The 13875-nt window shown below is 49.8% G+C and overlaps 1 protein-coding gene and 2 long non-coding RNA genes across 5 annotated transcripts in view; 1 reads left to right on the top strand and 2 right to left on the bottom strand.

Annotated features, from left to right (window-relative positions):
- The window catches only part of LOC132357673 (uncharacterized), a 27152-nt gene extending 24369 nt beyond the window's left edge, over window positions 1–2783 (bottom strand). For 2 of the 3 annotated variants that reach the window (XR_009500259.1, XR_009500261.1), the window contains exon 1: window positions 1240–2030. This is a non-coding gene — a long non-coding RNA (uncharacterized LOC132357673). Of the gene's footprint in view, window positions 1–1239; window positions 2031–2632 lie in introns of those variants that run through there. The other variant, XR_009500260.1, reaches the window with a different exon arrangement.
- Window positions 1–13875, top strand: part of GPR143 (G protein-coupled receptor 143) — a 25673-nt gene extending 11798 nt beyond the window's left edge. The window contains exons 5-9 of the mRNA XM_059911331.1: window positions 1862–1971; window positions 3532–3640; window positions 5043–5160; window positions 6342–6585; window positions 13447–13875. Coding sequence (XP_059767314.1) covers window positions 1862–1971; window positions 3532–3640; window positions 5043–5160; window positions 6342–6585; window positions 13447–13541 — 676 coding nt within the window. The 3' untranslated portion in view covers window positions 13542–13875. The remainder of the gene's footprint in view (window positions 1–1861; window positions 1972–3531; window positions 3641–5042; window positions 5161–6341; window positions 6586–13446) is intronic.
- Window positions 4052–6780, bottom strand: LOC132357674 (uncharacterized). Its single transcript, XR_009500262.1, has 3 exons — window positions 6316–6780; window positions 5018–5190; window positions 4052–4314 (listed from the first exon to the last, which is right to left on the bottom strand). It is a non-coding gene; the product is annotated as an uncharacterized LOC132357674 (long non-coding RNA).

Here is a 13875-nt window from a genome sequence, read left to right as displayed (position 1 = left end):
CCATGGAAAACTGAAAAACAGAGGTTGGACATTGTCTCTTTGTCTGTGATTTCAGGACGGTGTACACCCGGGATCAGCACAGCACAGCCCTCAGGACAGATCCGGCCCTCTGCCTGCTTTTGTAAATAAAGCTTTATTCGCACACAGCTGTGCCCATTTGTGTATGTATGGTCTATGGCCGCTTTACACATTAGAGCTGAGTAGTTTTGACAGAGGCTGTGAGGGTTCTGAAGGCTAAAATATTGACTATCTGCTCCTTTACAGAAAAAGTTCTCTGACCTGTGGTGTAGACCGTTTCTGCCCCTTCTTTTTCAATTTCTTGTAGCCACTCACTCAGATGTCTCCACGTTGGTGTTGCTTTGTTGACAGTGACTACTCCCAGGCCTCTGTGTAGATCCCTCCAAACAGCCCACTGTCCCCAGGAACCCGAAAAGGACAAATACAGAGTTAGCAGCTGGTGCAGAGGGATGCGCTTAATTGGAAAGGGAGTTTTTATCTCTGGCCTCCACCTGTGGGATCCTGGGGACGTTGCGTCTGAGCGTGAGGGAGCCATTGCTGCAGGGCACTCAGGAGCGCCAAGGTGCCCCGCGGTCTCCACGAGGCCGCCCCCCTGAAGCATCTCCATCCTTCCTTATATCCATCCTCAGAGCCCACGACGACCCAGAGCCCTTGGCGCTCTGCAGGCTCCCACCCTCTCTCATTTGTTCCTAACGTTCAGCACCGGCATCCGAATCTCATCTCTTCCTCCTTTTGTTTCCCTTTCTCCCCTCAAGCCCTTCCAGACCATAGTTTAGCTTTCACAGCTGAAGAGGAAAGCTTCTGTTAAAAAGAAGGTAGCAACACAACATTGTAAGTCAACCATACTCCAATAAAATACGGCTTTCAGGGTAAAAACCAAAACACACAAACAAAAAAACAAAAAGAAGGCACCATCCTCAGGTGGTATTGTCATCCTTAAGGCAACAAAGATGGGCACTGCATTTTTCTTACCTGTTTTCATTCATTTTCAGCCACTTTCCCCTCTGGTGTGAGCACTTCACACATATGAAAACGAGAACACTAGCATTTTTCTCGTTCCACCTTCCGTGGCCACAGGAGCTGTTCCCTCCTCTGCCTTTCCACCCCGTCTGGGGTCGGGTCTGGGCAACACCCCCTTTGCTTTGGATTCTCTGCTCCTCTTTGCCATTTTCCTCTACACTATGTGTTTGTTAACTGATAGCCCCGACCTTGGTAACATACCTGTGTGTGGCACTCCACCGTGTCCTGTGGCGACGGATGATTCTCAAGACCCATCAGTAGAAATCCTGGTCCTTCTCCCTGAAAAGAACCAGTGAAATGATTATCTGTCACCATGAGAACAGATATCCTGTGCAGCGTGAGGCTTGGGTATTTTGAGTTGGTCGAGGACAGAGCTTGGATCTTATTCGTGATGTCAGCCAGGCTTAGCACGTATGTAGAAAGTGCTGAAAACCAGCTGGTTCATAGAATGCCTTTGTCTTGCTTGAAAGACAAGTGGGGGGAGACCCACTTGTTTGAGAGACCCAGCGGGGGAGTTGGGGGGCGGGAATCCACCACCCCAGAGAGCCTTTTCCTCTCTTCACCTTTTCCCAGCAGGGAACTTTAAAAGCTCCCTGATTTACGAGACAAGCAGAACCATGATGGATCCTCCTTTTTCTTCTGTGATTTATCGCTTGTCCGCAGACGTGAGACATGAGTCAGGTTTCCTTCGGGCAGAGTCAGAAGTCGATCTGTGTCTTTCCCTCTTCGATCTGGTCCTCTTATCTCGACTTGCAGATAAGTCGGCGCATCTCAGGCAAAGCCCCGTTTTTTCCCCGAGAATGACCCGGCTTTCCTCCCTCAGGTGTGAGAGGGGTCTGGAGCATGCCATCCCCCACTACGTCACCACGTACTTGCCTCTGCTGCTCGTCCTAGTGGCCAACCCCATCCTGTTCCGAAAGACAGTGACTGCAGGTAAACCACGGGGAAGTTCTCTGGGGGCCAGGCCACGGCTACGGCCCCAGGCCACGGGCTCTGATCATTGTCTGGGACCACGGACCTCGTTTGTCATCCTCCAGAGAGGAGCAGAATACAGCTGGGGAAAGTGAGGGGGTTTAATAAACGAGAGGGAGCGAGCCTACTCATTGATGGGCTGTACGAGTTCTTAGCCAACGTCTGCCAGCTCAAAGCCGGGACCAGGGGGCTTTTCACTTCTGTCTGGGCTCATCCTGAGTCTGCCATTGGCGTGCCCCAGAGGACCCGAGTGGCCTTGGAAAACTGCGGAGGGGAGATGGGAGCGGGAAAGGAAAGGGCAGCCGAGGGGAAGGGACGGATGTGGACTGAGCCGTCCTGGGAGCCTGGGCCCTCCCGTGATGTCTGGGCCTGTGTCTTCTCCCACTTGGGCAGTAAACAGGAAGGAGAGCACAGGAAGTGAGTCAAATGCATCAGGAAGAACTGGGTGAGAGGGATCTTGTGAGTCAGCGGAATGCACTGGACAGACCTCCGGGCCAAGGCAGGGGACCTGCATTCCAGCCCCCATCCCATCCTCAAGGAAGCGTGCCCTGGGGCAAGTCTCCAGGCCCCTCATGCCGCCCTGTGGGTCCCTCACGGGCAGAATGAGAAGAAAGAAACACACCTTAACAGAAGGGTCACTTGAGGATCAGCTGTGGGTTGTAGAACTTTAACCCAAGTGAAGTGCTCTACCACTAGGGAGAGAAAAATCGCTGCAGCTCTTTGGATCTCTCTTTGCATATCTGCATTTAAAACTAGTGTGCTGTACACCTGAAACTAACACAACATTGTTAATCAACTATACGCCAATAAAAATTAAAAACAAAAAACCCCTCCCCCCAAAAAACTAGTCTATTAAATATAGCTTTTTGTTTTTTTAACAAAATTGCATTAAAAAATAGTGATTTGATTACATCAAACAAATGAAAATGACTTATAGAAAAAAGACTGGAAAGAAATACACTAAGATGGTAACAACGGTTGTCTCTGGGTGAACTATGGGTTATCAAGTCTTTCCTAAAACTTTTTTATATTTTCCAACTTGTCTGCAAGGATAAATGTCAAATCTTTCAACAATTTAAAATAGTGAGCATGCATTATTTTTATAGTAAAAAATACAAACCGTAAACAAATATGGTTCCCGAACTAGTAAAATCCAGATAAAACCCAGAGTGTAGTTAACAGCACTGTACCAGTGTTGATTTCTTCATGGTGACCAGTGTGACTGTGGTTGTGTAAGATGTTAAGTCTGGGGACAGCTGGGTGTCGGGAACTCTCGGTACTGTCTTTGCAAATCTTGTGTAAATCTAAAGTGATTTCATAGTAAACGTTTAAAAACTCTATATTCCCGTGCGTCTCCGAGAAGTCCCAGGTGGAGGTAGTGAGGAAAGCATGGCCGGGTCTTGCTGGGCTTCACGCGCTCCTGGTTGTGCTGCTGAGCTCCCATCTGCTTTACTGCCCTTCCTTTGCACGCGGGAAACGTAAATAATGAAATTACGTGCTGTTCCCCTCTGCTCTTCACAGTGGCCTCTTTACTAAAAGGAAGACAAGGAGTTTACACGGAGAACGAGAGGCGGATGGGAGACGTGATCAAGACCCGATTTTTCAAAATAATGCTGGTTTTCATTATTTGGTAACCTTTCTTCTTTTTTTAAAACTCTCGCTGGGAAGGGAAATGCAAACCGCCTGTCATTTGCTTTTCCAAGTGTGACCTGAAAGTTCCAAAGGGAAGCGTCTTTGGAGAGGAAATTTTTAAAACTTGTGCTACGTGCCTTTGGAGGAAATGCTTGCGAGACAGGAAGGCAAGTCTACCATCCGTGAACTTCTGGAAGGATATTCACATCTACTCAAACTATATAAAAAGCCCTAAGAATGAAAAGTCCCGAGTTTAGTTTTGATGCATCCCAACCATATGCCTCCGGAGTTTTGTCCCATTGCTAGGGTTAGCATTCAAATCAAGTGCCTTCTAAATCCACCCATTTGCAGCAGTCTTTTTTTTTTTTTTTTTTGCCGCACAGCATGTGGGATCTTAGTTCCCCGACCGGGGATCAAACCCGCACATCCTGTAGTGGAAGCGTGGAGTCCTAACCACTGGACCACCAGGGAAGTCCTTGCATCAGTCTTGACACCAGGATTCCTGTATCTGACAAGATAATAGGGCAAGGGCCCATCTTTAGTGTTATGACTCACCGCTCAGGCAAGAAGGGTAGAGTGGGACTTCCCCGGCGGTCCAGTGGTTAGGACTCCGCGCTTCCACTGCAGGGGGCATGGGTTCCATCCCTGGTTGGGGAACTAAGATCCCACAAGCTGCGTGGCACGGCCAAAAAAATAAAAATAATTAAAAAAAAAGAAGGGTAGAGAGCAATCTTCCTGTCCTCAACTGTCCACCCCCCCCCCATTCCCCCTAACCGCCCCCCCCCCCCCACAGGTGTCGTGCCCCAGCGTTTCAAGTGGGTGTGCTGGGCATAGGCCTGTAACCAATGCAAAATCGACTGGAATCAGGAAACACTTTGCTGTGGTGAAGCAATGCTTCGCAAGACAGAGCACGCCTTTGTGGGGTTAATAATTGATCTGATGTGGGGAGGTTTGTTTGGACAGTCTCCTGCGAGAGACGTAAATTAGCTCCTTCTAAAAATACACTGACCTTGTGGTTTCAAACGTCACCTCCCTGCCAACAATAACCTCAAAAAATTCAAACATAAAATGTCAAGATTTGTTTTGGTCTCCATCAAAACGTTAGCTTACTCTTAAGAGGAAGGATGAACTCTGGGTTATTTGACATGTGCTAGAACCTTCCACCTGATGTGGTGTTGAGTGCGACCATCAGAAGCATCTGTTGGTCTCTGCTTTGGGCTGAGAGGGGTGGCATCTCTTACGTCAGATTCTTGGTGTGCTGCGTCCTCCTTGCCGCTAAGCAGGCACTGCCCCCGCCCCAGGACTTCTAGGTCTCGGTAGGCATGGTCCCTGGCCCCCAGCGTAAAAAATGAATTATGTCACATGTTCTCTTCACCTGTGGGCCGTTTTCTTTCTAACAGTTGGGTGTCGAATATCATCAATGAAAGCCTTTTATTCTATCTTGAAATGCAACCAGATATCAATGGAGCCTCTTTGAAACAGGTCAGAAATGCAGCCAAGACCACGTGGTTCATGATGGTAGGTCCATCTTAATTTAAAATGTTCTTCCTAAAGAAAAAAAAAAAAAAAAAGGGATAAAACCACTCAGAAGTATGATCTATATGTTATTTAAATATGCAGGGAGTTGAATAGGTTCCTGGGATGCTTACATCTGGCCTTGGTCCACGAGCTAGCTATTTTCATTCAGTGTTGGGATCGTTATTAAATGGATATGACTCTGGTAAATCAACTTGGCAAGTGAATCAAACCTTCCAGGCAGATTTAAAATATCAGGGAATTTCTCTTGAAGAAATGTTTCAGACTGAAAAAACCATAGGGATGTAGGTATTGCTTATAACATTATCTGTAATTATAAAGCATTATAGGTAACCCAAATTGTTTTAAATGAAAGGGAATGGTTAAGTTAATGATGGTCTTTGATCTTGAGGAATGTTCTGCCGATGTTGAAGATGACAATGTAAAAAAATGACAATTGTGAAATCTAGTGTTAAGTGGAAAATGCAAGATCTAAAAATTATACTGATTTCAACTACCTAGTAACACGTGTATGAAAAAATATTGGCGAGAAATACACAAAATCATAATAAGGTGGAAAGAGCATGGGTAGTTTCCCTCAATGTTTTCATTATACTGCATTTCCAAGTACAAAAATCCATACGCGAGCTGTTAGTGGAGAGATGCACGGTGCCCTACACAGAATTAAAATTTATGTTGCTTCAGAGTCGGGGGAAAGCTGATTCAGGAGGCTAAGACCAGCATTAGCTGCCTCCACCCCTGCCTGTGCTGTGGTCACGTGCAGGGACCACACGCAAGCAAAGTTTCCTAGACTGTTAGGCTCAGGCGCCTTTGTGCGCTCACATCCTGCCAGGGGCGCGAGGGGCAGGGCCCCGAGTCCCTGCAGGAGAGCACGGCCACGGGCCAGAGGTGACACAGCCCTGCTGGGCCGCCCAGGGCCTCCCCTCTCCCGCCCCCCGCCTCTGGTCTGACTCAGCTCCTCTCCCCACCCCACCTCCTCTGTCTTCAGGCACCTTTGAGGGCCCAGCACCTCCAGCCAATCTCTGTCTCGCCCCACACCAGCCAGTGGGGCAGGTCGCAGTGAGGCCAGCCCAGCGGGCCCCGAGTCACCCTGGGACCACCCAGTGCTCTGATATCCACTGTCCCACCGTGACTCACCCCTGTCTCTCTGTCCTCCCTGCCAGGGGATACTGAATCCAGCCCAAGGGTTCCTGCTGTCCCTGGCCTTCCACGGCTGGACAGGCTGCCGGCCGGCTTTTCGGGCTCCCAGGAAGGAGATCCAGTGGGAATCGATGAGCACCTCGGCCGCCGAGCGGGGTCCCCCGTCCCCGAAGGGCTCCTGTGAGGCCCGGGCGAGCCCCGCTGCCGGGAAGGAGGTGCGGGCCGGCGGGCACACTTCCGACGAGGCCTTGAGCCTGCTGTCTGAAGGTAAGAGCCCCTCCACCAAGGCGGGCAGACGGCGGGGCCCCTGGCTCCCCTGGAAATGCTTTATAAACGGCGAGGTGGCTGGTGCATAGGATCCGTCCTGATGTCTGGAACCTGCTTCAAGGCGAGAATGGAAAGTGACAACGTTAGTCTTGCATCTCATCCTCCTCCTCTCCTTTTACTACGACAGTGGTACCTTTCCTCTGGTTATTAAGCACCGTAGCATTGTAATAATTATAACTGGCTCCACCTTGGGCTGGATGGCATTTTGAATATGAGATAAATTGCCACTTCAAACCTGTCGCGAGCGTTTGCTGTAAGACAATGAATGGTACAACCTGACCTCTGTAGCTTTTAGTTGCAGCTTGGTTTGTCCACCTCATTCGGGGACATTTAAGATAACACGCTGGTCGTCTGGTGCTGGCTCTTCTGATCTATCCTTTTCACTTCAAGACTCTAGCACTGTGGTCCTCAGATTGGTCCTCTTTTTAAGCTCCTGTTGAATCTGATTTGGGGTTATGTCTATTAACCCAGCTGATAAGGAGGAAGAAAGTATCAGTTCAAGGCCCAAATAATGTTTCTCTAAAGATTGCCATCTACTAAACCTATTACATACATTTTATATTTATATATTCATGCATACTATTTATATATATAAATAAACCTATTATATGTACTTTTCATTAAACAGACTGTAACCTTATAATTTATCATTTGCTCTGTATTCTGAATTTACTATTACAAAAAGTTCATTTATATTCTAATCAAGATTGGTAATGAGAGAAAATAATCGCTAGACCTATGATCCTTATTCCTTACTAAATCTCAGGGACTGTCATGGTTATGATAGCTGATTAATTTTACCGTCCCTGGTCTATGCAGATCTTTATTCCCTTGAAAGATTCTTCTTGAGCAGACATTTTGCTGTTAGCATTGAGTAACAAGACTGGAAATTCTTTACAAGAAGCGGACACATGTTTGCAGCACCTCCTCTGGGGGTCAGGGGGTTGATTCCCACAGATGCTGCTTGGGGAGGAGGCCACCCCACACCCTCCTTCTGTCCCCACTGAGGCCCTGAAGCCCCTCCCTCTTCCCACTTTATTACACTGGGGCTGGTTGAAAACGCTTTTAACCAGAATGCATCACTCTGCGGCCCATGTACCATCTTGCACTCATGCTTGACCACTGCACGTGGTAAGGGCCCAATAGTCATTTGTAATAATTATGTTAAATTACACATTTTTGATGGGAAATTAGTTCTAAAAGGCCTAAGAGTAATTAATTATAAGATGTAAAGACTTCTTAGACATAAGATTTAAAGAATTCTTAGTAACATAAGAGTTGGGGTACTGTGTCAAATGTATCTCAAAAGAGCTGGGGAAAAAAAGAGCTGAGATCTTCTTAACCATTTTTTTTAGTAAGACTTTGTAATGAGTAGGCACTTTCTTTGCATAAAAGCAACATTTGTCAAGCTTGTTAGAAGCAGGGTGGCACATGGCCTCAGTATAAGGAATGGACTTGCTACGCAGGAGCCATGATCATAACCTCCAGGAAGGGCTCGTGGCTCCTGGGCGCAGGACTGTCCATCTGGGCCTCCTCCAAGTGAGCTGAGGACTAGCCCTTCCTGCAAATCTCACTTAGTATTTCTTGACCTCTAATAGGGTGCCAACGACAGTGATTTTCATGAGATTAAATAGATCTTTGTGCTATGTGCTTAAATAGTGCTGGGACACAGAGGGCATTCCATAAATGCTAACTCTAGTAAGCATACATAAGTCCCATTACATATTCATAACCTGAGCGGAGACATGGAGCAAATGTTGGCGAGATATAGAATGAAAGAGTCCATGAAAATTCCCAATCTGCGTTTAAAGTGTGAAGGCAGAGCAATCTGGGCTAACGATGTGGATACATGTCAGGAAACAAGCCCGGGGCAGAATGACCCCCACGCGGGAGACTCCTGTTCTTATACCACAGGCTGTATACGCTGCTGCCAGAACCCTCAGGAAACGGCAGCCTAACGTCTACAGTGGTAATCTTGGAAATGAGATACGGCTGGCTTGGTCTTGGGCTGTTTCCTTTCTCCTCCTTTCCAGCCACTTTGCTTTTAGTCTCTTTAGTAAAGGTAGGGAGCTACTCATAATACAGAAAGTACTATTACATGTGGGAGAAAAGCCCAGAGATACAAACTCGAAGCAGTAAATACAATTAGGCTTCTCCCTGTTTGCATTGGTTAAGGTGAAGCTTGACTGGTTTATCATATCCTTAAGCCTCTATCTACTATGTTAGGATTCACTTCGAGGCCAACAGGCTTACACTGAGCCTCCGATAGGAAGTATCTGACGTGGTGTCTGGCACTTACTAGGTACTTGACATAAGTCAACTGAGTTTGAACAAATATTCATCGAGCCTCTGCAATATGGTCAACAGAATTTTAGCTGAGGGGCGGGGGCGGTGTGTGTGGATTGTGAGTGTCCCTGGGAAGTGTCATGTAGGAAACTTGCAAGTATCAGTTAAGTAAAGACAATACTATATTTTATTCTAAAAAGTCTGACGCGTTAAAGGGGCACAGAAAAGGCAGGGCCTCCATGGGTGTTGGCGCATGGGTGAGGGTTTCTGGAGGAGGTCATGTTCAGGCTGGGTCTTGCACCGCAGACTGCAATGGGAGAGGGGGAAGCCCGGAGGACACCCTGTGTGGAGACTCAGGGCAGAATGTCTGCACGTTGTTCAGGGGTGGCCACAGCGTGGGGTTTGTGGGAAGCTGGAGAGGCAGGTCGGGAACAGATAACGAAGGGTTTTTACGGATTCTGCTAAGGAGTTTGCATTTTATCTAGTGGCCAGCGTGAGGCCAGTTTGCATTTTATCTAGTGGCCAGCGCGAGGCCAGTTAAGGTTTTTAAGTGGAGAGATGCACTCAGATTTGCTTGTAGGACTAGCCTAGTGAATGGATGTGGGAGAGTTGATTGGATGATCATGCTTCGTGGCCATGGCAACAGCTAACATTGAGGGGATCTCTGTGTAATTCTCTATGACAACTTCGTTCAAAATGGCATCTTTATGAAGAATCGGAATTTCCCTTGGGACTAAAAGTCAAGAAAAAAGGGTACTTCTCACAAATAAGCAAAAACCTGGTTGGTTTTTATCTGGTGAGCACCAGAAAACCTTAAAATATTATTTCCTCTGTCCATGAGCTTTACGAAGCGTAGTGTCTGATCTCTGGCCCTTCTTTAACAGGGACACTTTGTGTTCACAACGGAAAAGTTCAGGATCTGATGGATACTTTAACCTTATCATTGCCTTCAAGGGTTGGGGGGTGTATTTCTCAGGAGATCTGCTCCCCTAGCCTTCAACGTCACCCTGGACCAGGTTCCCCCAAGCCCCGCCCACCGGCAGGGGGCACGGCTCCGGTGGCAGGGCGGGGCGGCAGTGGAGCTGGGGGCGTGGTCACAAAGGGGGCGTGTCTTAGGCAGAGGCCTGGCGGGGAGGGGCGTTGACGAGAACAGGCCTTCCCTTGCTGTGGCAAAGCAGAGGGGCGTGGCCACAGGGATAGGGGTGTGGCTTGGACAAGATGGACCACAGAGTATAAGGATTGCGTCAGTGGGGTAGGGCCGAGACGCGGGGCATGTGGGGAGGCAAAGAAGGCTGTCGTTAGAAGAGAGCACGTGTAGTGTGTCCACAGGTAGGAAGCTTGCGGCCTCTGCAGAACACAGTGGATGGAAGTGAGGGGGCGTAACTGTATGTCTCTCTCGCACGTCTTTTCTCTCCCACGTCTTTTCTCTCCCCCCAGGTGTCTTTCCCACAATTCCCTGTCTCTCTCACAATACCCTAGTTCTGGCACCATTCTCCCTCACCCACATTGCCCCTTCTCTCCCCTAATCCCTCGTTGTTCCAACAATTCTCCATCCTCTCCCACAACCCCTTGCTTTTCTCACAGTTCTGTGTTTCTCCCACAGCCCCCTATTGCTCCCACAATTCTCTTCCCACAATTTCCCATTTCCTGCCACAATTCTGGATTCTTCATGGTTTCTCACAAACCTGTTGTCTTCTACAGTTCCTTTTGCTACCGCGTTCCACCACTCCCCCAATTCTTTTTCTCGGAGAGATTTCTGTTCTCCAGCATAATTCCTTCTCTCTGACAATTGCCCGTCATCTGCCACAGTTCTCTCTCTCGCAATGCCTCTCTTCCACAACGGCCAGTCTGCCCCACAGCACTCTTTTCCCCGTAATCCTCTGTTCTGCCTGGCAATTCCGTATCTCCTGCCCCCCACCAAGTTTCTGCCGTTTCCCACAGTACTCTTTCTCCCACCATTGCGTCTCCCCGACATCTCTTTATCCTCCATCACAGTTTCACACCTCCCCAAATTGCCTGTTGTCTCCCGCACTTCCCCCTTACCGTCCCCATTTCTCTGTTCTGTCTCAAACACCCCATTCTTTGTCTGCGATTGTCTCTGCCATCACTTGCCCCTCCACGTAACACCAGGTGGCGCCATGGGTCGTGTTTGCCAGGGGAGTGTGGGAGGGAACACACCCCAGGGCCTCCAGCTCTGTCGGGCCGGCTGCACCCAGCTGAACACCTTGAAGGGGACGCAGGCCCAGGGGTTGCACGCTCTCCATGGCTCATGCTCCTAACCACCTGGTTGGGTTCCTGATCTAGCGCCTCGAGGCTTTAAGGGATCCAAGAACAACAGCTGAGGGCACCGGAGGCATCCAATATGCCTCCCAAATGTCAGGTCTGCGTGGAGCCGGGACGTTCTCGAGAACCTGCCTGGGCTTGCAAGGCTCCCTGACGGGAGTTGCGAGGAAGGCGCTCGGCCCTTGGGCACTGGGAGGTCGCTGGCAGCTGCGTTTCCTGCATGCACACTCAGATGTGCACACGCACCGATAGAGAGTTAGTCCCTCACCCCCACCACCATGGCCTCTTTGGATTTGCTTCTCAGAGACTTTAAGACCAGACGAGGAAACCCATGGAAAAGCAGACCTGCTGGAAAGCCCAGCTGCAAGCAGCCGGCCAACTCGGCGCAGGCGGGGCTGGGGGCCAGGGGCGCGGGGCGGGTGTGTGTGTGTGTGTGTGTGTGTGTGTGTGTGTTCAGCGGCGGCGCTGGCGTCTGAGGCTCAGGGTTGTCGTGACACACAGGGGTCTCCTCCGTGGAGCCCCGGGGGACGGGCAAGGAAGCAGGAACTCTGAAAAAGGGGGCAGAATATGTCCCAAAGTGTCAGGTCACGGGCCAGACCTTGATCACGAGCCCCCGTGTGACGCTCCAACCCAGAGGCTTTTTGAAAAGACCACAGAAATCGCACACAAGTTCCCAAGAGCCCAGGACGCGCTCAGGAACGGCGAGCGACGCCGAGAGAAGCCAGCCTTCGGGAAGCGCCGGTGAACACCTCCGGCCGGCGGGCGGTTCTGGAAGCGGAAGTGGCTTCCCCAGGCGTTTCCAAGCCCACAGCGTGCTGACGGCCTCTCCTTTGTCCCCTAAGTGTCCTCTAAAACTCGGCGTGTGGCTCTTCTTACTCCGGGCTTGTTCCTGCCGGGTTTTATACGTTAGTCTCCATGAGTGCTCTGAGGTGCCTGTGCCATGTCCCACGGGTGTCAAGGCGGTGACCCCACGGTATTTAGCCATTCAACGTTAGCTTATCGTGCCGGGGGCTGGTTGAGGCACTACAGATACCGTGGTGACTAGGGTGGACAAATGCGCTGTCCACTGAGACTCTCCATATAATTATATAATAATTATTATAGCAGCATTTGTGAATGAAAGTCACAAAGAACTGTATAATATTCAAGGCAGCGAGAAGTGCTGCGAAGAAGAACACGTCAAGAGGGGGCAGGAGAGTGGTTTTAGATGGGCGTCCCAGACACCTCCTTGAGGAGGAGGTAACATTTGAGTTGAGACCTGAATGCGGTGTGGGAGTGAGCCATGAGAAAATCTGGAGCGCTTTGCAGGCAGAAAGAGATGTGCAAAGGCCCTGGGGCAGCACTGAGCTTGGATGTAAGAGAAGCATGTACCTGAAGGTTGTGAGTGAGCAGAGGGACAGGAGGGGAGGAGGCTGCAGCCGTCAGCGGGGCCTCTCGGTGGAGGGAGTTGGGATTTGGAGATGTTCCTGAAGGGCAGTCACCTGCCCCATGCACAGCTGAAAAGGCCACCCTCCTCTATGTCTTCCTTTGCTGTATTCCTGACACACACACCCTAGAACCTGGCATCCAGCAGGCAAGCCTGGATATTTGTGGAGTGATATCCGTAGAAAGAACAATTCTGACATCTGTTGCAAAGATCTCCCACACCTTCTAAAGGAAGGCGTGTTGTTGGGATGATTAAACAGACCTCCGGGATTACTCTTTGGCTGGAGTGATGTTTGCTTTCATTCTACTGATTGTTACCTACATCCCTCCTCTTAAATTTTAGTAAGAGGAGTCCTTGGGGCACCTCGTGGCATTGAGAGCAGGTGGCCGGGCGACCCCAGAGCGCTGTTGCCCCCGAGTGACCCCTGGGCAGCTGTGCCCACCGTCACCACAGTGCACTGAGGTCTCGGGCCCCTTAGACAGCGTGTCCCAGGGCTCCGCAACTCCCCCGTGTCAACAGTCTGTTTCCGTTTGGGCTGCAGCATCCACAGGGTTTGGCTGAGATGCCGTGAGCTGCCCAGTGGGGAAGTTTGGAGGAAGGGAGGCGGGGGTGGACCTCCCTTCAGGGAGGTCGTACATCAGCTGCCCCAGATGATTCTGTATGATTTTTGTCCTTTGGAATGATTTAACCACATGCAGGTGAAAGTATCATGTAATTTTCTTTTATAAATACAGACGGTTGTGAAGCTTGTGAAAGACGTTCTCGGACACGGACACCGTCACGTGACAGTCTTTTTTCCTCTCCAGGTTCTGACGCCAGCACAATTGAAATCCATGTTGCAAGTGTGTCCCGCAGCGGAAAGGAGACTGAATCTGTTCCAAAAGCCCAGGGAGACCTGTGAGAGGACGAGACAGAGGTCCAGACCCCGTCTCCGTCCGACTCCACGTTTCTCATCCCTTAGGACTGTGTTCTCGCCTGCAGTCAGCGCACTGCAGAGTGTAGCGTCCCCCCAGATCTCACTCCCATCACCACGTTAGCGTATTCCCCAGGACCCTCTTTGTGGTAGGAGGGACGATCCGTGAGCCTGCGCTTGGGGATGGCAGGGGGAGTCCTTCGAGATCAGACACTCTGCAGCTTCTCCAGACTCTCCACTGACATTAGTTTTTCTGATCGGGCTGTAATGTTAAATGCCAGATGCAGGTCCTTGGAAAAGTTAATAAAGTAGCTGTGTCCGA

This window comes from Balaenoptera ricei, chromosome X (assembly GCF_028023285.1).
Source record: "Balaenoptera ricei isolate mBalRic1 chromosome X, mBalRic1.hap2, whole genome shotgun sequence".
In the NCBI taxonomy this organism is placed as follows: Eukaryota; Metazoa; Chordata; class Mammalia; order Artiodactyla; family Balaenopteridae; genus Balaenoptera; species Balaenoptera ricei.
The sequence above is the reverse complement of the archived record's forward strand: the minus strand, read 5'-3'. Positions and strand labels throughout refer to the sequence as shown.